The sequence below is a fragment of the Oryx dammah genome, unplaced genomic scaffold, assembly GCF_014754425.2.
Source record: "Oryx dammah isolate SB20612 unplaced genomic scaffold, SCBI_Odam_1.1 HiC_scaffold_21, whole genome shotgun sequence".
NCBI classification, from domain to species: Eukaryota; Metazoa; Chordata; class Mammalia; order Artiodactyla; family Bovidae; genus Oryx; species Oryx dammah.
The window spans coordinates 38,762,948-38,786,080 of NW_024070205.1; the positions used below are offsets into that span (position 1 = coordinate 38,762,948).

The following is a 23,133-nucleotide window of genomic DNA, read 5'->3' on the forward strand; positions in this document are numbered from 1 at the left end:
ACAGTGACAGACTTTATTTTCTTGGGCTCCAAAATCACTGCAGATGGTGATTGCAGCCATGAAATTAAAAGATGCTTGTTCCTTGGAAGAAAAGCTATGACCAACAACAAAGGTCTGTCTGGTCAAAGCTATGGTTTTTCCAGTAGTCATGTATGGATGTGAGAGTTGGACTATAAAGAAAGCTGAGCGCCAAAGAATTGAAACTTTTGAACTGTGGTGTTGAACTCTTGAGAGTCCCTTGGACTGCAAGGAGATCCCACCAGTCCATCCTAAGGGAAATCAGTCCTGAATATTGATTGGAAGGACTGATGCTGAAGCTGAAACTCCAATACTTTGGCCACCTGACGCGAAAAACTGACTCATTGGAAAAGACCCTGATGCTGGGAAAGATTGAAGGCAGGAGGAGAAGGGGATGACAGAGGATGAGATGGTTGGATGGTATCACCGACTCGTTGGACATGAGTTTGAGTAAACTCCATGAGTTGGTGATGGACAGGGAGGCCTGGCGTGTTGCAGTCCATGGGGTCGCAAAGAGTCAGACACTACTGAGCAACTCAACTGAACTAAGGTGAACCCATAAACCCCAACCCTGTAAACTTATCACTACTTTCTTCCCTTCATGGATTGTATACTCCAGACAAACTGTTCACTTGCCTTCCTAAACTTCCGCATTTCTGTATGCTTACCCATGCCCTGCCCACTGCCTGGATGGTCCTCTTACACGGCTTCACCTAGCAAACACCCATCATCCTTCAGGAAGCCATCCCTGAGCCTCTAGTGGTGGTTAGATGTGCCAGCCCTATACTTCATAGCCCCAATCACAGTATAATTGTCCACTTTCTTATCTGGCTCCCCTTTAGACTGTCCATTCCACCAGCTCAGGGTCTGTACCTGACCTCTTTCCAATCAACAAGATTGCTAAGGGGATTTGGTCAAATACAGGGACTGAGAGCCCCACAGCAGATAAACAGGATTGGAGGTGAGTGTGTGCCTGCTCAGTCACTCAGGTGTGGCCGACTTTTGCGACCCCATGGACTGTAGGCCACCAGGCTACTCTGTCCATGGTGTTCTCCAGGCAAGAATACTGGTTGGAGGCAAGTACAGTTGAACCTAAAGTCCTGCCCAGAGAGACTTTTGGATTAGAAAACAAAGCATCCCTGCATAGAAGAAATTGGTGCAGCTTTGAGCAAATACGTAAGCAGTTATTTCCAAAATACATCCACTGTGACTTGGCCAACTGGTAGGAGCCTCTAGTTTTGGAGCTGGCAGACCTGGGACACATCCCAGACTCCACAATTATGTGACTTTGGCCTAGTGCCTTATCATCTTGGGGCCTCAGTTTCCTCATCTGTAAAATGGGAATAAAATTTGCCTTCCAGGGTAACCAGAGGCCTGTGCTTTGCTGCCGGGCATCTATTTCCCCTCCTTCCTGACAAGAAAACTCCAAATTTCTTTTAGTGAGCCATTCCTCTCCTGTGGGCTTCCCAGGTGGCACTAGTGGTAAAGAACTCACCTGCCAATGCAGGAGACACAAGAGATACAGGTTCCATCCCTGGGTCGGGAAGATCCCCTGGAGGAGGGCACAGCAACCCACTGCAGTATTCTTGCCTGCAGAATCCCATGGGCAGAGGAGCCTGGCAGGCCACAGTCCACGGGGTTGCGGAATTGGGCACGACCAAAGCAACTTAACACACAAGCATGTACAGATGCATTATTCTCTGTGCAGTGGTTTGAAATTGACCCAGTGCCTAGCTCTGAGGTGGCCTGAATGGTCTAACCTAGTTAACATATCTCTGGCACCCTGGTCATGGTAATTGGCTCAGGCACGGGCTGTCCAATCGGAGGTGAACCTCAGCACTTTGGGTAGGAATGCTGGGACTCGGACTCTGCTGGCCTCTTTAACAGGGCAAATGGCCATAACTGTGGCCATTTTATTTCTACAAGGGTGGCCCATCTGAAGATGGAAGCCAATTACAGGAAGTAGAGCTAAGAGATGGATCCTACTGAAATTATTTGATTCCTGCATCAAGCCATTCCCGAAGTCCTCCTGGACTATACTGTTAAGGAACCAGTACTTGTCTTTTGGTTTAAGCCAGTTAGAATTCAGTTTTCTATCACTTGGAACCAGGATTGAATGACATAAGGCATACAAATGTAATTCAACAAGTATTCTTTAAACACCCACCCTGTGCTAGGCATTGTGCTAGTCTCTGGTCCATCCAGAGTCAAAGACAGGTATAGCCACTGCCTTAGTGGACCTTGAACTAGTGGGGAAGTGCCCAGCATGCAGATGTTTGTCAAAGGTAACCATTCCCCCTTTTACACCCAAGGGCCAGATATATGCATGGCCTGCTAAAAGAATCACCATGAACATTTACTGAGTCGAATGATTTATTTGAAGCTTCCATTGGTCAAAGTACAAAGGAGAGGCTCCAGGAAGCAGGACTGTGAGACTAGGTAGCTTGTTCATGGTCAGGCTGTTTGTGCAACCACCACCTGCCTGCTGAGATAAACCTCCTTTCTGCAAGGTGGCCAGTGCCCTCAGCAAGTGGGGTGATCAGCCCAATCACCAGACCCCTAAGGAGATGGCAGGTCAGACCACTGCTGCTTCTTGGGGTTGGTGGGGAGCTGAAAACAAGACCCCAAAGTGCAGAGTATTTGTTCTTAAAGGCTTTCTTTAAAGGTCAGGAATCCTTTTAAGAATCTGAGGAAAGCTACAGGAACTCTCCTCATGAAAAAAAAAGAAAATATATACATATATATGTGTATATATATATGCATACATACATTTTGCAATTCTAGGGATTCACAGGTCCCTTGAAGCCAGGTTACAGACTCTTAAGCAAAAATAACTCTAAAGATTTTTTAATCTAAGACCCTGTGAATGTTTGTATTCTTGGCTTAGTATCACCTTGAAAAGTTGCATCCCCCACTGGAAGAATATGCCTGTCTTAGTCCATTTGGGCTCCTATAGCAGAACACCACAGACCGGGTGGTTCATAAACAACAGAAACCTATTTCTCACAGTTCTGGGGGCTTAAAGTCTGAGATCAGGGTGCCAGCATGATCAGGATCTGATGAGAGCCCTCTTCTGGGCTGGAGACAGTTGTCTTCTCTCTGTGCCCTCACTCAGCAGGAAGAGGACTGGAGAGCTCTCTGGGTCTCTATTATAAGGGCACTAATCCTGTTCATGAGGGCTCCACCCTCATTACCTACTCACCTCCCAAAGGCTCCTCCTCCAAACTTCATCACGTGGGGGGTTAGGTTTCAACATATGAATTTGGGGATCCCCGACGCTCAGTTCATAACAGCACTCACAGGAGAATTCAACTTCTTCTAGGAAAAATTGTCCAGAGCTAATCATGGATGCTAATCATGGACCTCATGATGAGTGTCTTACTGAAGCAAAAGCTCATGTGAAGGCAGCTGATTTAGTAACAGCTCTCAGGAACAGCAGAGGGAGACCAGGAGGGGGTCAAATGGGGAAGCAAAAGCAAATCAAGGGAGTCTTCCTGAATTCCCCACCACTGTGGGCAGCAGGGGCCTGATCCCATCTGAGAAGCAGTTTAGGAGGTCTCAGAATTGTCCACCCAGGGGATGGTGGAGGGAGCACTGGCTCCAACTCTCATGGGAGAAGGGCTGCCCTGAGCAGTGTTATCCTTCGCCTGCTTTGAGGCTACACACATGCTGAGTGCACAACAGCTTCCTGAGGTCAGAGAGAAGCTGAGGCCAGCTGCTGCCAGGAACCCACCCCAGGAAAGAGCTGGTGGCTGCAACCATGGCAGGAGTGAAAAGTAGCCTTCGAAGACGCGAGCTGGGGCATGAGATGCTGAGGAGCCTGTCGGTCTTCAGGGAGTTAATACATTTCCAAGCCAAACTTTTAGCTGCTGGGAAGTGCTGGATAGTATGTGATTACATTTTCCATACCAAGTGTCTGCCCCTGAAAAGCAACTTGACCCGGCCTCTTTGGATGGCATCACCGATTCGATGGACGTGAGTCTGAGCAAGCTCTGGAGTTGGTGATGGACAGGGAAGCCTGGCATGCTGCAGTCCATGGAGTCGCAGAGTCGGACACGACTGAGCGACTGAACTGAACTCTGTGTGTCCAGCCCAAGAAGAAAGCTCTGGTGCATTACTGGACCATGGGAGGCAGACCCACTAGGGTTATAGATGGCCTGCTCCCAACTGAGGCCAAACTGGAGGCACTGTAGAGGCTCATGGCAAAAAATGCATTACCCCACTCCATCCCACAGGAGCCATCAGAGGAATTCGAAGGGAGAGATGGAGTGTAGGGGCTGAGAGAGGCTGGGCCAACAGCGAGCCGCAGCTTACATCCCTGCTTGAGCTGTGTGGCCTTGAGCAAATTGTATTTTTAAATTTTATTTACTTTTGGTTGTGCTGGGCTAGGTCTTCATTGCTGTACTGGGTCTTTCTCTAGTTGCGGTCTTTTGTTGTGGAGCTTGGGCTCTAGAGTGCAGACCCAGTAGTTGTGGCACAGGGGTTTAGTTGCCCTGTGGCATGTGGAAACTTCCCAGACTAGGGATCGAACCTATGTCCCCTACATTGGCAGGTAGCTTCTTTTTAAATTTTATTATTTTGGCTGCTCTGGGTCTTTGATGCTGCTTGGGCTTTTCTCTAGTTGCAGCGAGTGGGAGCATCTCATCAAGGTGGCATCTCATTGCAGAACACGGGCTCTAGGGCACACAGGCCTCAGTAGTTACAGGCTTAGCTGCTCCACAGCATGTGAGATCTTCCTGGACCAGGAATCAAAACCCTGGCTCCTGCATTGGCCAGCACACTCTTTCCCACTGAGCCACCAGAAAAGCCCTGGCAGGTGGATTCTTAACCACGGGACCACCGGGGAAGTCCTGAGCAAACTATTCAGAGGTCATTTCCTTATCTCCTAAATTGGCACCTTAACCCTCAGCAACCTCCTCCTCACATGAGGCTGTGTTGATGTAAAATACCTAACACACGTCCTCACTTCAATGAGACTTATAAATCACAGATACTTGTCTACTGAAATTAAACTTGCTAGGTCAATTTTTTCCAGGCCCAGGTACGTAGGCTCATTTTGACATGTACAGGAGCCCACACCGCGCCTTGCTGCAAGTTAAACAGGAGGAATGGGAGCCATGAAGCACTGCTTCTGTGGCCAAGTGGCTTCCAGCTGAATGCAGTGACTAGAGGCCACGTCACTCTGTGAACTGCAGTCTACCTCGCCCCCTGCCAGCCAAGGGTCCCCTGGCTGGAGTCGGGAGGCATTCAATGCTCTGCACCCTGAGAGCAGGAGAGGATGGTACTCAGGACTGAAGCACCTGGTAAACCAGGGCTACTCAATGGCAACCCACTCCAGTATTCTTGCCTGGGAAATCCCATGGACACAGGAGCCTGGTGGCCTACAGTCCACAGGGTCGCAAAGAGTTGGACACGACTGAGCGACTTCACTTTCACTCATAGAAGAACCTGAGGCACTTGTTTTTTTTCCTCTCCCAGCTGCCTGCTGGCGGCCAGACCTTTGGGACCTTGGCACCGAAACCAGCTGAGTCAAGCTGCTCAAAACACACACCTAGGAAACAGGGTGATGGTCCCCAAGGTGGACTGCCATGCTCAGCACGGCCCCTTTGCTCCATTCTCTCCACAAAGGATTCAGACCTTAGCTTCCAGAACTGGCAAGAGGCCTGCGTCCCAGGTGGCTCAGTGGTAAAGAACCCACCTCCCAATGCAGGAGACTTGGGTTTGATCCCTGGGTTGGAAAGATCCCCTGGAGTAGAAAATGGTAACCTGCTCCAGTATTCTTGCCTGGGAAATCCCACAGAGGAACCTGGTAGGCTACAGTCCATGGAGCTGCAGAGTCAGACACGACTGAGTGAATAGCACCAGCAGTCCTATGGGCAGCAAGACCAGGGCAGGCAACTCCAGGCTCTTCAGGGCAGGCTGGGGGTGAGGCACCACAGCAGGAAGGGACCTCAGTGACACTCCTCGAGCAGCCCCCTCTGCCAGGACATGCAGCAAACCCTGAGGAGGGTGGCAGAAGCCACATCCACACGCTCTGAGGGGCTCTTCTGAAGGGGAGAGGACGTGGGAAAAGAAGACTGTCACCACGGCAGGGCCTTGTGCTTCGGACTCTCCCCAAGTCTGGTGACTGAGGAAGGTCTGATGTCTCCAGAGGTTTTAACCACACACAAACCGCTCACGGAAGTTTGAAAGAGATTTATTTAAAAACAGAACGACAAAAAAAAAGCTTTGGTATTCCAAAACCCAACAATCAACAGTCACTGGAAAGTTAAACACCTCCCCTAAGGCCCAGAGGTACAAAACCACGGTCTCCACAGGCTCATGGTAAGGACACGATGTGCAAACTTGAGGGTGACGGAGACCCGCCCCTCCACGCAGGTAGCCTATGGGGCTCCAGACCTCCCGGAAATCACCACCAAGATTCACTATCCAAGAGTGGATGCAAAAGCGATCTGGCAAATCTCAACAATAAATTATTAATAAAAACTCATTCAAGAAAAGAGCACATTAAATTAGGAAAAGAACACATTTTTTCCTAGACAAGTCTTTTCAAAAGAGGGTCTATTTCCTGGGATAGAAGAAAGGGGGAAAGTGGAAGGAGTGAGTTCAATTTCAAGTATTTTCCGTACAATTTCATTTTATTGAATCAAAAGCTTACAAAAAGTCCATCAGCCCCTCCCCTCCCCTCCCCAATGCAAACTCCTGAACATCCACACGCACTTCTGAGTCACTGGTGTCCCCCAACAAGGCACAAAAGGCTGGGTGCTTTCACAGGATCCCTTGTTCGCAGCAGCAGGACTTTCAGTGCTGGGCATCTTGTGCAAGTGGCGACTGAAAGCAGGACTGACGTCATTCAGACACTGGGATCTTCCTGTTCAACCAACAAGACAGGACGTTACTGCGCATGCCAACCCCAGGGGACAGCTACAGCAATCTCGAGGGAAGCAGGTGATGGGAACACCCTGCTGGCATCCCACCCTGGCTCACAGCCGGCTAGGATGATGGCGCCCAGCCCAGAGATAGGCTACAGCCATCCTGGACTCGGGGCCTGGGCGTCTCCTTAGGCGGGTGCAGTGAGTTCACAGGCTCTGCTCTGGCCAGGCCTGGCTTCAGGGGTGGGAAGTCACTGGGCAAGATCTGACTGCCTGGCCTATCCCCCTGATCAGGTGGGAACCATGGGTGGATGGGGCTAGGCCAGAGTAACAGCAGAGAAGTCCACCACCCAGCAGGGAGAAGCAGCCCGCCCACCTGCTTCACTGAGGCTGCCAGACCCACGCAATGCAAATGCAGCCCGTGACAGACACCCGGGAAGGCCATATGCACATCTGTCTTTGATCTGACTTCTATGTTCCTCACGCTTGACAAGTTCAGAGCTGCCTCTGACCCTTCTCCCACCCCTTTAGGTCACGTGCTACTTCCTTCTCTGAACCAGAAGCCACTGGGAGCACAGACCTGGAGTTAAATGTACCCTCAACCCCACTATAATCTGATGAGAGGAATGGCAGGCGGCCTCCCCCCAGGACACCCATCCTGAACTCTAAGATATGTTTCAATGAGAGTCCGACAGCCACCATGGCCCAAACCATGGCTTCCTGGGAGCAATGATGTTTCAGGAAACAGGAGGGAAATGATTTTGTCCTGGCTGACGAAATGACTGCCTGAGGCTGGCTCACCGCAAGGGACTGACCTCTGAACTCGGTAAACAGGCTCTTAGGGGTGGGGGTGAGGGTGAGGGTCTCATCAGCGGTTTAGGTAGAGGCTTCAAGTCCATCTAGGGGTTTGTGGCATGTATTTTTAACTGTTGAGATTTAGGATGTGGTGACAGGACTACCCACATCCCTGGGAGGCCAGCAGACATATCTACACATGCCTGGATTCCACAGCTGCCCTTCCAATGGGCTCCTCTAAGAAGGTACTTTTAAATATCCTCTCAAAGCATACCTGCTCCCCTCTGTGATGAGGACAGAGGACACTAGCTTAAAAGGACACTTCACGGGAGGGAGGTTCAAGAGCGAGGGGACATATGTATACCTATGGCTGATTTATGTTGCTGTATGGCAGAAACCAACCCAACGTTGTAAAGCAATTACCCTCTAATTAAAAATAAATTAAAAAAAGAAAAAAGGATACCTCCCACTCCCCCAGCCTCACGCTGTCCTAGACTTGGGACAGAATACAAGGCTGGCGCCCTGGGTGCTAGAAACACAGGGGCTTTCTACCTTATTCCTGAAGAAGGGCTTGGCGCCAGGCCCACAGTACTCATTGTAGATGAGCTTGAAGAGAAAAAGGTGGAAGAGGGTGATGAGGGAGGCCACGCTGAACCAGAAGAGGAAGGGCAGCCCCGGGTCCTGCTGGGCCATGTGCTCGTCGTGGGCCAGGATGGCCTTGAGGTGCAGCGTGTGCCGCAGGTCTTGGAGGTGCGTGAGGTCGGTGGAGATGTAGAGCAGCGGCGTGATGGGCTGCGTCACCATGACCGAGAAGGTGTGGCCCTGGGGCGCCGAAGTCAGCTCCACAGGCTCGTCCAGGCAGCCCGCTTCGCAGGCGTAGATCTTGACGAGCTGGCCTCGGGACTCTACAGACACGTGCAGGTACGGCTTGCCCTCAGCGTCCGCAAGCACGGCCAGGTTGATGTGGTCGTTCTTGTAGCGGATGCCGTGGAGGGCATAGCTGTTGTGCAGCACGTCAGGGTCGGCTTGGAACTGGAGGTGGTTCTCGGTGAACTGCAGGCCGCCGAAGCTGAGCACCATGCCCTGAAGGATGCCGGGGGCGCCCGCCCGCACCAGCCCCTTGCAGCCGCGCTTCTGCAGGGTCAGCCTCCACAGGTCCCAGAGCTGCAAGATCTGCTGGACGGAAGACAGGCGGCCTGGCCAGAGGTTCTCAGCGTGCATGGTGGCGTGGCCACTGAAGCAGTGATCTTCATAGTTGAGCGTCGACTCCATCTGGTCCCGCTCCCTATGGCTCAGGTCGGGGCTGAGCAGCGGGGCTGGGGAGCAGGACAGCATGTAGTACAGCGTCAGGTTCACGGTCAGGCCAGACGGAGTGTGGGCATCAGTGATCTTCTTCATTTCCACACCTGTCATGCCATAGAGGTTGCATGTTAAGGAGGACCGACACAGCTGGGAGGCTGAGGTTATGAAAAAAAGATCAAGAGCAGCAGAGTCGGGGGCTCCCCTGGTGGTCCAGTGGCTAAGACTCTGTGCTCCCAATGCAGGGAACAAGGGTTTGATCCCTGGTTGGGGAACTAGTTCCCATATGCTGCAACTCAGTGTGTGCTGCAAAGAAAGAACCGCATGCTACAACAAAGATCAAAGATTCTAAGTACAGCAACTAAGACCTGGTGTAGCCAAATAAATATTAACAGCAACCATAACAAAAAGAGCAGCAGAGACACAAAGTTTTTGTCCTTAGGGATAAAAACAGCAGTTTCAGTATCCCTAGGCTTGGGGGAACATTATCCTGCCTGGCTTCCTCACAGGACCACGTGGAGCCCTGAGGGCCTGAAGCCTGCCAGTGGGGCTCCTGCCAGAGCCCAGAAGAACACCGACTTAGCCAAGCCTAAGACGTCAAGTCAAAAGGCCAGTCCCCTGTCTCCAGAACGGTCACCTATGCCCTGGCCGGTTGTGGGCTGCTTCTCTCTCCCGGGCTCATAGCCTCAAACAACATCTTATCAGAAGAGCTCCCAGATTTATATGAACACTAGCCTCAGACAGCTAACCGCACATGTGGTGTCTCTACCTGGATGTCTGACAGGCATTTTGAACCTGACAAGGTTTGAATTCAGTCCCCGACTAATCCTTTCTTAAATCATCTCCAGACACCTACTGGAACCCTCCCCATAAACTCAGGAGTCACCCTCACGTTCTCACTCTCCACTACCAGTCCACTGAAAGCCCCAGTGGCTCCAGCTCCGAAAGTATCAGAGTCATCCACCTCGGCCTCCACAGTCACAGCTGTGGTCCCAGCCACCCTCCTCTCACCTGGTTTCCACACTCTACTGCATCCCCGCCCCCGCTTACTGTCTATACCCTGAGACAGCAGCCAGTGGACCCTTAAAAATGTGCACCAGGGACTTCCCTGGTGGTCCGGCAGTTAAGAATCCACCTTCCAATGCAGGGTACGAGAGTCTGATCCCTGGTTGGGGAACTAAGATTCCACATGCCACATAGCAACTAAGCCCATGGGCTCTGGAGCCCACAAGCCACAACTGGAGAAAACTGCATGCTGCAACAAGGACCTGGCTCAGCCAAAAAATAAGTAATTTTTTAAAAAAAAAGAAGAAGCCCACGCCTGTCACCAGCTGAAACTGTGGGGAACTGAGGAAAGAATCCCGGGACAGGCCAGGCTCTTCGTTTACCCTTTACCAACTGATCCTCCCCCCAACCCCCAAACCACTCTGCTCAAACCAGGCTTCATCTACAAGTACAAATAACAGTAACACCTGCCCTTTACGCACTTCTCTCGTAAGACTCTGCTAAATGTCTTCTGAGGTAGGCGTTACTATTATTTTTGAATACAGGCCAAGAGAGAGTCAGCGACTGGTTCAAGGTCACGCAGATAGTAAGTGGTGGAGCAAAAGAGTCAGCCCAGACCCAATGCCAAGCCCAAGTATGAGCCACCCCAGGACCCTCCTTCAATGTCAGCTCTGCTGACTTTGCAGGGGCATCCCCAGGGTGGGCTGTGCTCACCCTGCTGCAAGGTGTGGAGGGCGGACAAAGCCGGACCTCACCTGGACTGAAGAGCTGAGCCCAGAGGCGCTGGTGATCCTGGAGCAGCTCAGCTGCTGGCATCTCCAAGAGCTCCAGCATTTCCTTCCGGGCCAAGTCCTGGAGCACCTTGAGCTCCTTGGCTGCTTTGCTTTTGAGCACCTGGGGGTTAAGAGGGCCGGAAACGTGCACCACCCACAGCACAGTCTCGTCCAGCTGTGTCCTGGGAGCCACCTGGAGACGGTCCACTAACTTCTTGGCGGCCACCACCACCAGGTGCACCAGCCCCGTGGGAACAGGCGGGGAACGGCCAGAGTAGAGGAGGAACTGATGGTCTCCGACCTTCTCCAGGGTGCTGGTGAAGGCCCTGGGGGCCGGGCCGGCAGTGGGCCCCACAGTCTGCAGCGCGGCCACGCGATCAGTGGGGTTGTTGAGCTGGATGCGCTGCAGATAGACGTGGGGTCGGCCACGGTGAGCGAGAAAGTCCTCCTGCAGCAGCACGCAATCTCGGCCGGATCCCGTAAGCAGGCCGGAGGCCGAGGCGGGGCCCGGGCCGGCGGCCGCAGGGCCGGGACCCGAGGTCCCCAGCTGCAAGCAACGTACTCGCCGCAGCAGCCCTTCCCGCAGAAGCAACACTGACTCCCCAGCTTCAGGGAGCGCGCTCAGCGGCCGCAGCTGCACGAAGGGCACGAAGTCCGGTGCCACTGCGGGCTCCCGCTCCCCAAGGGTCACCCACAGCCGGTTGGCAACCACGTCCAGGGCCAGAAAGCCGTTGGCCACCAGAGATGGCACTCCAGGGCCCAGGGGCACAGCCTCGCCCCGCTCTCGCAGGCTGCGCCAGGCGTGGGTGGCCGCCTCCAGACAGGCAGAGGGCTCGGCAGCGCCCGGCTCGCCGTGGGGCCAGGGCAGCAGCTGCAGGCCGCCCGCCGCCCGCCGCGCCCCAGAGCCCGCGAACCAGAGAAGAAGCACCAGGAGGCCGAGCAGGCAGAGTAGGCGGCGGGCCCAGCTGCTCGACAGCAGTCCCGGCAGCCCCTTAAGCCGCTGCTGCAGCCACATCGGGCCGCCAGGCGCGGGCGCGGCGCGGGGGCGGCCGCCGGGCCCGCCGCCCAGCCCACCGGCCCGGCCGCCCGCGCCTCACTCCAGGGCCCGGACCGCAGCGCCCACCCCGGCTCCAGTCGCAGGCGCCGCGGCAGCCACCACAGCGGCTTCCTCCTCCTCGGTTCCCTCCGGCCGTCAAACAACACCGGCCGTCAAGCGCCGCCGAATCTTTTGCGACAAATGGAAAAGAGGCGGGTGGAGGAAGGGGAGAGAGCGGGCCCTACAGGAGGCGGGGCCACAGCGAGGAGGGGGCGGGCGCCGCCGGGGGATGGGCCACGGGTTCTTCAGTTCTGCCAAGTCCGAGAACGAGTCCAGAAACAGTCCGATAGGGTTCTGTGGAAGACTGGAAGCTTCCAGCTCATGGAAAAAAAAAAAAAAAAAAAAGCCACTGCGCTAGCCAAACCTAACACGTGTTGGGCCCCATCTGCTACTGATGGATTCAACAGCCCTAAGATTTTTTTTAAATAATTTTAAAACTTTTTTCTGTAAAAATGATCCTCACTGCAAAAATACTTAACAACAGTGCAGAATAGTACCCACGCCCCAAAAAAAAGAAAGAAAAAGAAAGTAACCATTGTCAATCAGATTTCCTAGGATATATTTTGTTGACACTTTTCCAGACCAGTCTGGCTGCATGTACAGTATATGGGACACAAACCGGTTCCACAAACCACTCCATTTCTCTACCATACCAAGTCATCTTCTTTTTCTTTTAGATAAGTAACTTTTAATTATTTATTTATTTGGCACGTGTCAGCATGTGGCCTCTCTAGAAGGACTTAACTGCCCAAGGCATGTGGAATTTTCCCAGACCAGGGATCGAACCCACGTACCCTGCATTGGAAAAGAAAATGAAAGTGATAGTGGCTCAGTCCTGTATGATTCTGTGAGTCCATGAACTGTAGCCCATCAGGCCCCTCTGTCCGTGGAATTCTTCAGGCAAGAATACTGGAGTGGGTTCCCATTCTCTTCTCTAGGGGATCTTCCCGATCCAAGGATGGAACCCTGGTCTCCTGCACTGCATTACTGTCTGAGCCGCCAGGGAATTCTTAACCACTGGACCACCAGGAAAGGCCCCTAAGTCCTCTTCTTGATGTCAGCTGTGAGTTTTAACTTATTAAATAACATAAAACCCTAAAGCTGCATGGTTTGAAAATGCTTTTCAATCGTGAATTATCAATGCGGAAGAGAAATTTTGTTTCTGGGGGAAAAAATTCAGTCTGAGCACAGGAGCAGACAATGGGACGATTGTCTCCGTTGTAGTTTCAGGACATTCCAAAGTCAGACAGTGTGCTTCCCAGTTGTTGAAAATTATATGGTCATTTGAGGTGGCTTCTTGTGAGCTGTGTGCAGACATAGATGTGTTTGCTGAGTTCTAGGGCCAGCACCCTAAGAGAAGGTGACTCTCCAGGTGATCCTTCAGTATACTCACCTTTTTATTTTTTAAAGATCATTATTAAAACATACACACAGAATTCTTAACTCCCACAAGGATTTCACAAGCCCCACAGGACAGCTTCATGAATGTGCAGTAATCCGGAACCTACAGTTAGAGCGATAGAATTCATCCAACCAACCCAGCAAGGCAGAAATACTTGGGAGGGACAGTGAAATGAGAGCAAAGGACTAAACCAGGCTTGATCCCACCTGTAAAATGGGGATGACCAGAGAAACTGCCTCTCAGATTTCTGAGGAATAAATAACTTAATACAAGCAAAGCAAGCAAGGTGCAAGTACACAGTACATGTAAACCCATGTAATTGTTTTTGCTATTACAAACATCTGTGTGATAGACATATAGGTTGGTCTACTTTTGAGATTGTTTCTGGGGGAGCAATTTCTGGAAGTAGATTTCTAGGTCAAAGAGAAGGGTCATTGTTGGTGCTCGTAACTCCCTTGTTGTCATTATTGTTGTTTAGTCACTAAGTCATATCCAACTTGACTCTGTGACCCCATGGACTGTAGCCTGCCAGGCTCCTCTATCCATGTGGTTTCCCAGGCAAGAATACTGGAGTGGGTTGCCATTTCCTCCAGGGAATCTTCCCCACTCAGGGATGGAATCACCATCTCCTGCATTGGCAGGTGAATTCTTTACCATTGAGCAACCAGGGAAGCACCCCCCCCCCTTAACTTCTTATCACTCTCAAACACCCCAGGGAAAGGAATCACGGGGTCAGCAATATAGCCACAACAAAGAAGGTCAGGAGAAAGGACCTTGGACTTCCCTGATGGTCCAGTGGTTAAGAATCTGCTGGCCAGTGCAGGAAAGATGAGTTCAATCCCTGGTCCAGAAGATCCTACATACTTCGGAGCAATGAAGCCAGTGAGTCACAACTACTGAAGTCCAAGGCTCTGGAGCCCATGCTCCACAACAAAAGAAGTCCCTGCAATGAGAAGCCCATGGACCACAACAAAGAGTAGCCCCCTCTTGCCTCAACTAGAGAAAGCCAGCGTGCAGCAACAAAGACCTAGCGCAGTCAAAAGTAAATTAAAAAAAAAAAAAGAGTAAGGACCCTGGCATGAGGCTACCTTGGTTTTGAATCTTGGCCTTGCCCCTTGCTAGCAAGTCAACTAACTTCCTTGGGCCTAGGTTTCTCCATCCATAAAATCGGGATCATAAGACAATGCTGGATTGGTCTGAGACTTAAGCTGGACAAACAAGTTAAACATTTAGCATATTGCCTGGCTTAAAATACGTTCCCCAGTGGCTCAGCAGTAAAGAATCTGCCTGTGATGCAGGAGATGCGGGTATGATCCCTGGATCGGGGAAGATCCTCTGAGAGTGGCACGGCAACTCACTCCAATATTCTTGCCTGGAGAATCCCATGGACAGAGGAGGCTGGAAGGGCTACAGTTCACAGGGTTTCAAAGAGTCAGACACAACTGATTGACTAATACACACACACACTCACTGGCTCAAAAAATAACACTCATTATTTAATTTTTTTTTTTTTTTTGGCTAGGAAACAGAAAACACACGTACATGATACAAAATTCAAAATATACAAATGTGTGAAGCGTGGACATTAAGTCTTCCTCTTTCTGGGAGCTCCAGCTAGTTAGTTCCTCTTCCTAGGTGGAACCACTGCTTCTTGTTCCTTCGATACTTTTCCAGAAACTCTGCTGCTGCTGCTAAGTCGCTTCAGTTGTGTCCGACTCTGTGCGACCCCATAGACGGCAGCCCATCAGGCTCCCCCGTCCCTGAGATTCTCCAGGCAAGAACACTGGAGTGGGTTGCCATTTCCTTCCAGAAACTCTATTCACTAACAAATATATAGACAGAGATCTATATTTTTTCCTTCACAGAAATTATAGTATATGATATACACTTGCCTATTACTTTTTTCATTTAAGAAAACAGCTTGGAAATTCTATTATTATTATTAAAGGGAGTGGAAGCCAGTGGGCCTTAGCATATTACTTGCATATTACTTTTTTCATTTAAAGCAACAGCTTGGAAATTCTATTACTATTTATTATTATTATTATTATTATTATTATTAAAAGGAGTAGGTACCAGTGGGACCAGCTGATGGCTGTAAAGGGGGCAGAGGCTGAGAATCGGCTGGTAACACAGAGAATGTAGCTGTTCACTGAGACTATCACATCTCCTTGGGTCAACAAAAGAAATGATAAAAATGGATAAAAGCAGAGAATGAAAGGGAGAAAAACTTCTTGTGGCACCAGACCACGGCCCTCTAGCCCAGCTATCCTTTCTGTACCTTCCCAGAAAAGCAGAGTCCTGTTCCTTTAAATGTGCACAACACGTGCAGCACGTACTGGGAGTAACATCTGGGCCGCTGCCACCCCTGGCTGCTTAAAGAGACAGGCCTTCCTTTCCGATGAAGCTTGGACTGAGTTCAAGTTTCAGCAATTTAGTGAAGGGGGTTGGGGGAAGAGAAGAATGGATATCGAAATTGGGGAGGTGGGGTAGGCTTCACCAGGGTGATCCTTTCTCCAAGGGAGGCCACCAGCCTCCAAGATTGATTTCCCCTACTGATTTGCAATAACTCTGGGAACCCCACTACCCTAGGATTTTTTTCTGTCCAGAGTACATCACCATCATCGAGATTCTTCTTGGGCCCGAGCAAAAGGGAAGTTGGAGAAAAGTTGCCTCCCTTTCTGTGATCCCACGTCAGCTGTGTGACTTTGAGCAAGTTGTTCCACTTCTCTGAGCTCTGGTTTCCTCATTTCACAAACAGGGGCAATACTGCCCAAGTGGCAGGGCTCTGGGCAATGGGGCATGAGCCAGAGCTTTGAAAACTGAGCCAGTCAACACATGCTCCTTCTCTTCCCCTCTGCTTATCCTTCTATTTCCTCCTCAAAGGAGCTGGAATTTCAGCCTGCATCCTCCTGAATTCAAAAAACATCCGGCGGATCCTGGCATCAAGTCCTGTCCCCAGCTGCAGAAACTCCCCGCCATGGGTCCCAGGTCCTGTTTGGCTGGCAGAGGACCTGGTTGGCACGCATGCCTCCCTTCACTTGCCTTTTGACCTTGAGCTTGCTGCGGGGGCCCCTGGCCCTCACTTTTATCATCTTTACCACGAGTGAATCTCTGTACAATGAGATGATCTCCCAGTTTCCCAGGGACTGTACCTATTTTCTAAAAGAACATGTGGGATTCCCTGGTAGTCCAGTTGCTAAGACAGAGCTCCCAATGAAGGCGCCCAGGTTCGATTCCTGGTTGGGGAACTAGATCCCACAGGCCACAAACAGAGTGCACGTGCTGAAACTAAAGTGCATGCTTCAAGGATGATCGTTGAAGATCTCATGTGCTGCAGCTAAGACCTGGCATGGTCAAAAACATACATACATAAATAAATAATGTGTTGACTTTGTTTGGATTGTACAAATAGTATATATTCATTGTAAAATGATTCTAAAAACAATAAAAAAGAAAATAAAAACTACCTGGGAATAACATACACATGTTCCTGCTGCTAACATACACATTTCCTAAAGCTGGAAATTACGACAGTAAACGTTTAGCTGCCATTTTCTTTTAGCATCATATCTGTAAGAATATATTTTTGCTGAGTGGGGCCGTAGTGTATATACTGCTTTCCCCTCATGACATTCTGTCAGTGGTGTATTCCTCATGCTGAAGCAGTCCCACATGCTTGAAGCACTCACTTCTGTGAAAGACCCTAAACAATTTCATTCATTCATTCATTCAACAATGACCTCAGGGACAAGACCTTCCTAGGCTCAGAGGTTCCCTTTACCTCCCAGAGACAAACAGGCAGAGTTAAGTGAGCCCTTATTGTGGGTCGGTGATGCGCTTTCTACATGTCCGTCCAGCAGCCAGGAGGGTTCGCAAGGGTGTGGGTGCCTCTGAACACATTCCTGCCGGCCTCGCCTACTCCAGGCTCAGACCCTCACGCCCACTTTCGCTTTGAACAAGGACTAATGAAATCTGAAGGGCTGAGATGTACCGAGAGCTTATCGCGGAGCTGTTCTAAGTGCCCCGCTGATAACAATGTCACTAACTCGTGCAAGATCCAATGCATAGCGGCCATCGTAAACCCCACTTTTCAAGCGTGGAAACCGAGGCTTACATTGATCGTTACCATCAAGGCTTGGCGCAGTGTCCTGGGTATAGAAACTGTTGCCTCGCCCCGTCTCGCCTCCTCTTCCCGGTCGGAATGAAGCCCCGGGAGAAGAGAGGGAGCAGGACGGCGGCGGAGGGACCCGGGAGGCGCGGGAACAGGCCGCAGGGAGCTGCCTGGACTCGGAGAGGCAGCGGGTATGGGTTAGTCTGCAGGAAACCCTGCCCCCAGGCCGCGCGGCGCGACACCGCCCCCGGGGCGGGCCCAGTGCGTGGCAGCGGGATCGCCTACCCCATCGCGAAGTTTCCAGCCTGCGAGAGCGGCTGGACCGGCCGGACGTTCCCAGACCCCAACCATGCGGCTCCCGCTGCTCCTGGTCCCGCTGGGCTGGCTGCTCCTAGCTGAAACGAAGGGTGACGCCAAGCCGGAGGGTGAGGGCTCCGGGTGCGGGCGGGGGGGGGGGGGAAGGGAGGCATTAGGGGCTGGAGCGGGAGGATGGGGGCAGGAGGGCTGGTCTAGGGGCTGCCTCCGTTAGGAGCGGTCTGTAGGGAAGTCGTGGGTTTCCGAGGGTTTCTGGGTTCAGGCTGCTGGTCCCCTGACTCGCTGGTGACTTGGACAAGTCACTTCTCCTCTTAAGGTTGCAGTTCCCCCTTTCATGCCACTGGAGGGGAAGAATGGCCGAAGTCCCGTTCAGTACCCGAGGGTCAAATAATAATAGCACTCATAATAATAAGAACAGTAGCTACCATGTATGGAGCACTGGCCACGGCTCAGACGTCAGTTAAGCTGATGCCAAGCTGAAGCCCATCCTTCTATTATTCCCATTTTCCATCTGGGCAAACTGAGGCTCTAGAGTTGACTCACTTGCCCAAGGTCATTCTGCTTGTGGACTTTGGAACCTGGATTCACACCTAGGACTCACAACCATGCAGTGAGGGGCCCCTGGGCAGGGTCGGGGGTGGAAGGGGTGGCTCAAATGTCAGAACCGTTGGTACTTGCCTCTGTCCTCTGTGGTCTGGTCTGCCCCTGCAAGGTGGGTCTTAACTCTCTCTGGGTTGCACATGAGGAGACTGGGGCCCAGACAGGTGCAGTGACTGCCCAGGGAGGTCCATCCTTGGAGTGGTAGGTCTCAGATCTGCTGGATTCCAGGGCTAGTACTCCTACATCCCCAAGGCAGATTGGATTTCAAGGGGTCCCACCATCCCAAGTGGGTGCTACGTTCCTCCTCAGCTCTACCTGGACCGCCTGCCCAGTGAGCATCTGAGAGCCCCCAGGAGGACACTGAAGGCTGTGGAGACAAGCCCAGCGAAGCAGAGCCAGACTGGCCACAGCCTCCATCATCCCTGTTCTCCTTGGTCCACCCTCCTAGAGAACCTGCGAACACAGGATGGCAGTTTAGCAGACTTGGGCCAGGAGAAGGGGTGGGAACCACCATATCTTGAATACTTCCTTTGTGTCCGGTTCTACCCAAGGCCGCATGTCTCCCATGGTGAAGCAGTTGCTTCATCTCCATGAAGCTTGGTGTTCTAGCCTGCAAAACAGGAGTGGACACACCTCAGTCCCAGAGCTCGAACAGGGATTCCATGGGTTGAGCCCTGTTGGTGAGAGTTCAGCTCAATGCCCAGGCCATCAAGGCATTTTCTTTCTTGGGCCCAGTGCTACTTTCTGGAGTACCCAGCAGGACAGGAAGACCCGTCAAAAAATCCGGTGAGGGCAGTGCTAAGCACAGGGCTGGGCTGGTGGTATGTGCAAAGGGCCTATGGCCGGGGTCTAGTTGCTGGCCTTTTTTTCCCCTGAGTCTCTCTTCCTTCTGCTTCTACTGATGTAGGCTCCCTCCACTTCAGATCATCCCAGGAGAGAAACCCCAACCACCTATGATGAACCCCAGGGGGGTGAGTTGGAGAGACCAAATTGAGGACAAGGCTGCAGGTGCCCCTGATCCCCAGGAGGAGATGAGAGGGGGAAGAGTAGGTGCAAGGCAGCCTCCACAGAGTGTGCAGAATTCTAGGTGTTGCTGAGATAATCCAGGTAAAGCACCTGGTAGATAAGCAGGTCCCCAGACATATGGCTAATATCAGGCCGCTCTCAAGTGGCTGCCCTGTGCTTCCCTTGCTCCATTCAGACCTTTTTGATAGCATAAGTAATCATTGGGCCCATTTTGCAGTTGGGAAGACTGAGTTCCCTAAAAGGTTAGACCCCTGGTCTCAGGTTGCCACAGCTGGTTGGAGGTGGCGTCACTGACTGAAACTCAGACCTTCTGCTCGTTCCTGCTGACCTCTACCTTTGGCTAGAGGGGTGTCCTTGTCAGGAGATGCTGCTTTGAAGAGTCTCTCCAGCTCTCCCAGACCCAGCTGGTTGAGACCCCTCAGTCTGCTGGCTAAGAAGACAGCGGAGGATGGAAGTTTTTTCTCTAGGCCTTGCTCAAGCTGCCTACTGGCCTCCTGTCGAGGCCAGCTCCTTCCTTCCCCTGGCTGGGCGGGGACACCCAGTCCAGCACCAGGTGGCCAGGATGATGCAGCTGCAGAGGAAAGTTCCATGGGGCAGGCGCAGGCACTGGGCCAGATGTCCCTCGGGGGTCCAGCGAGGCCTGAAGTGGGGCCAGGAACTTGCTGTTTTGGGCTTGGGTGGTCGGGTGGAGATTCTCTCAAGAGCTTGTCCACCCTTCGGACACCCAAGGATTTGACACAGGGAGGGAAAGATGGATGGTTCTCACTTTCAAGGTGCTCCCAGTCTAAGGGGGGAAGACACAGAGCTCCTCACCACAGTGGACACCCAATCTGGTGGGGGAGACAGAGCCCTCTGCGCCCTTCTGTGCCTGAGGGAAGAGAAATTGGCCCCTCCTAGGGGAGCCCCCAGACTGATGGAGGGGACCAAAAAAGGCCTTCAATAAAGCAGGATCCAAACAAGCAAGTTTGCGCAGAGCTGAGGGACCGGGAGAGTCCCCAAAGGCAGCCCTGTCCTTTCTGCCTTTTTTCCCTCTCCCTTCTTCCCAGGCTCACGCCTTTCCCTGCAGGCCTTCATCTGGCCACGGAGAAGGGGGGACCAGCCCGAGCCCTGAAGTCGCTGAGATCTGAGGCTCCAGAATTACCAGCTAGGCTTGGTTGGGAGCTTCAAGCCCTGCTGTGGAACAGTGGGAAATGGAGAAGGAGGCAGACCCAGCTGGTTGGTGTGTGTGTGTGTGTTGGGAGGGGAGAGTCTGAGGAGACCTAAGGGTGTGAGTGGGAGGCCAGACCCCTGGGGAGAGGCAGGATTGGCTCTGGCCCTGGGAATCCCCATCTCCGGGCTCTGCTTCCTTTCCAGCCTCAGGTGGGCGTTGGGGATGGGGGAGGAGTTTTCATTCATTTCCACCTCCCTAGGGAGCAGACCGGGCGTGTCCTGACCACGCCTTGAAATCCAAGACACACAGACTGTCTGCCCCCTTGCCTGGACTGGCATTGCTTGGGGCGAGGAGTTGGCATACCACGGAGCACAGCTGAACTGGCCTGAATCCTCAGCCTTCTCTTAGGATCCCAGAGAGATGTCTGCACTCCTGCAAGCCCTTGGCTCAGTCTTTCCGGTCATTCTTGCTCTCAGAAAAGCAGCTCCCCTCCATTCTGTTCCCCCCAGCACAGCTCCCTCTGTTAGGGGAGGTTCCCTATGACAAAAACTCCTGGGACTCCCCAGCCAAGCTCATTCAATCCTCACAAGAGTCTCTGGAGGAAGGTGTTTTTTTCTTTTTCTGGCTGCACTGTACAGCTTGCAAGATCTTAGTTCTGTGACCAGGGATTGAACTTGGACCTTCAGCAGTGAAAGCGAAGAGTTCTAACCATTGCTGGACTGCCAAGGAATTCCCTGATACTATTGTTACTACTCCCATTTTGCAGATAGGAAAACAGAGGCGCAGAGAGGCTAAATTACTCTCCCAGCAATCTGTCTTTCGCAGTTTGCCACTCCGCTCTGCTGTCTGGTTTATCTCTGTGACCCTGGATCATGGGTCATCATCTCTCCAGGGAAACCACTGCTGAACTTGGAGCAGCAGGTCCAGGGGACCGAGAGCCCTGGATGGCCGGCCTCACATGGGTCTTGGCCTCAGCCTGTGGCAGCTGGCTGGACCAGACAGCAAGCAGGTGGGCGGGTCCCTGGTGTTCACGGAAGGCGAATCCTCCATGTTGTTACCCTGTGGGCTGCCCAGAGCTCTGGCTGCGTGGTGAGTTGGGAAGAGACCTTACCGCGTGACTGGAGCCGGGTGCCCACGCTGGGGAGGCCTGAGAGAAGGCTGCTGGAAAGGCTGGATTCAGCTGGCAGCTGGGAATCCCAGCATTCCAGGATCTTGGACAGGGAGGTGAAGGGCATGGACGTGTGGGATTCCAGCTCATTCCTGTCCTATACTTCAAGGTTCAGTGACCTTGGGCAGGTTATGAAGCTTCTCTGTGCCTCAGTTTCTTCACCTATGGAAGGAGAGTAGAAATATCACCTATCACATAGGATGGTTTTTAAAAAAATTATTTAATTGGCTGTGCTGGGTCTTCATGGCTGCCTGTAGGCTTTTCTCTAGTTGCGGTGAGTGGGCTTCTCCTTGCGGTGGCTTATCTCATCGTGGAGAACAGGCCCTGGAGTGCAGGCTCAGTAGTTCTCGTGCACGGGCTTAATTGCCTTGCAGCATGTGAGATCTTCCCGGACCAGGATCAAACCTGTGTCCCCAGCATTGGCAGGAGGATTCTTAACCACTGGACCACCAGAAAAGTCCCTGCTTGAGATGTTGATGGTTAAGTTTGATAACAGATGTGACACGCCTGTGCATGTCATCGAGTGCATGGCATCGAGTCAAGGCTCAGCTGGTGCTAGTGCCTACTAGTCACTCCCCACAGGGCTCCGGAGGCCACACTCTGCACATCAGGCCCAAGTCACACTCAGTCCCAGCCTTGGGGAGTGGGTGGGGCACCAAGGAAATAGACACATTGGGCTCAGCATGACAAAGGGAGGACAAGCAGGTTTGTACTGGTACTGCACTTGCTGGGCACACTGAGACTGCTCCAGCTGAGGACTGATGGGTAAGGGGATGAGATTGAGGAGGGCTTCCTGCAGGTGGTCTGGGGAAGGAGCGAGTTTTGCAGGCAGGACAAAAGAATAGGGTGCCGGTTGGATTCATCAAGGCAGTTTCATGGGGATGTTGAGAGCTGGTGCCAGGGTCCCTTAGGGCAGGAGCCTGCCTTGAGTTCTCTTGCTGTGAACCACCTCCCAAGCCCCTGCACGGGAGCCTAGAGTCAGAGGACCAGGGGATGGGTGGTCCTATCCAGTCAGTCCTAAAGGAAATCAACCCTAAATATTCATTGGAAGGACTGATGCTGAGGCTAAAACTCCTATACTTGGCTACCTGATGTGAAGAGCCGACTCATTAGAAAAGACCTTGGTGCTAGGAAAGATTGAAGGCAAGAGGAGAAGGGGACGACAGAGGATGAGATGTTTGGATGGCATCACTGATTCAATGGACAAGAGTTTGAGCAAACTCTGGGAAATGGTAAAGGAGAGAGAATCCTGGCATGCTGCAGTCCATGGGGTCACAGAGAGTCGGACACGACTGAGCGACTGAACAACATCAGCCTCCCAGGCCCTACATTGGAGCCTAGAGTCAGAAGACCAGGGGATGGGTGGGACCAGAGGTTTCTAAACGTGGCTGACATCAGAAATCACCAGGGAAGTGGAGGAAGAATCCAATCCAGCCTCCTGGCTCCATCTCAGATTGCTGGTCCTGGGTCCCAGGAGTGTGGATTTCACAACCTCCTTTG

At 52.2% G+C, this 23,133-nt stretch overlaps 2 protein-coding genes across 2 annotated transcripts in view; one reads left to right on the forward strand and one right to left on the reverse strand.

Moving 5' to 3' along the window:
* Positions 1 to 6,198: 6,198 nt before the first annotated feature.
* On the reverse strand, positions 6,199 to 11,955 carry KIAA2013 (KIAA2013 ortholog). The gene is made up of 3 exons (XM_040263452.1): positions 10,745 to 11,955; positions 8,238 to 9,091; positions 6,199 to 6,889 (listed from the first exon to the last, which is right to left on the reverse strand). Exons 1-3 carry the CDS (start codon positions 11,775 to 11,777, stop codon positions 6,872 to 6,874), a joined length of 1,905 nt encoding a protein of 634 aa, XP_040119386.1. The 5' UTR covers positions 11,778 to 11,955; the 3' UTR covers positions 6,199 to 6,871.
* Positions 11,956 to 17,628: 5,673 nt separating this feature from the next.
* Positions 17,629 to 23,133, forward strand: part of PLOD1 (procollagen-lysine,2-oxoglutarate 5-dioxygenase 1) — a 29,579-nt gene continuing 24,074 nt past the window's right edge. Inside the window, exon 1 of the mRNA XM_040263461.1 lies at positions 17,629 to 17,799. Within this exon, the coding sequence (XP_040119395.1) occupies positions 17,724 to 17,799 (76 nt within the window). The 5' untranslated portion in view covers positions 17,629 to 17,723. The remainder of the gene's footprint in view (positions 17,800 to 23,133) is intronic.

What these genes read in the sequence shown, in the direction of transcription:
- KIAA2013 (XM_040263452.1), bottom strand. Translation starts at nt 11,777, where the DNA reads ATGTGGCTGCAGCAGCGGCTTAAGGGGCTGCCGGGACTGCTGTCGAGC. An exon ending in GGCTCAGCTCTTCAGTCCAG is followed by an intron (nt 9,092 to 10,744) that starts GTGAGGTCCGGC and finishes ATGGCATGACAG; the next exon opens with GTGTGGAAATGAAGAAGATC.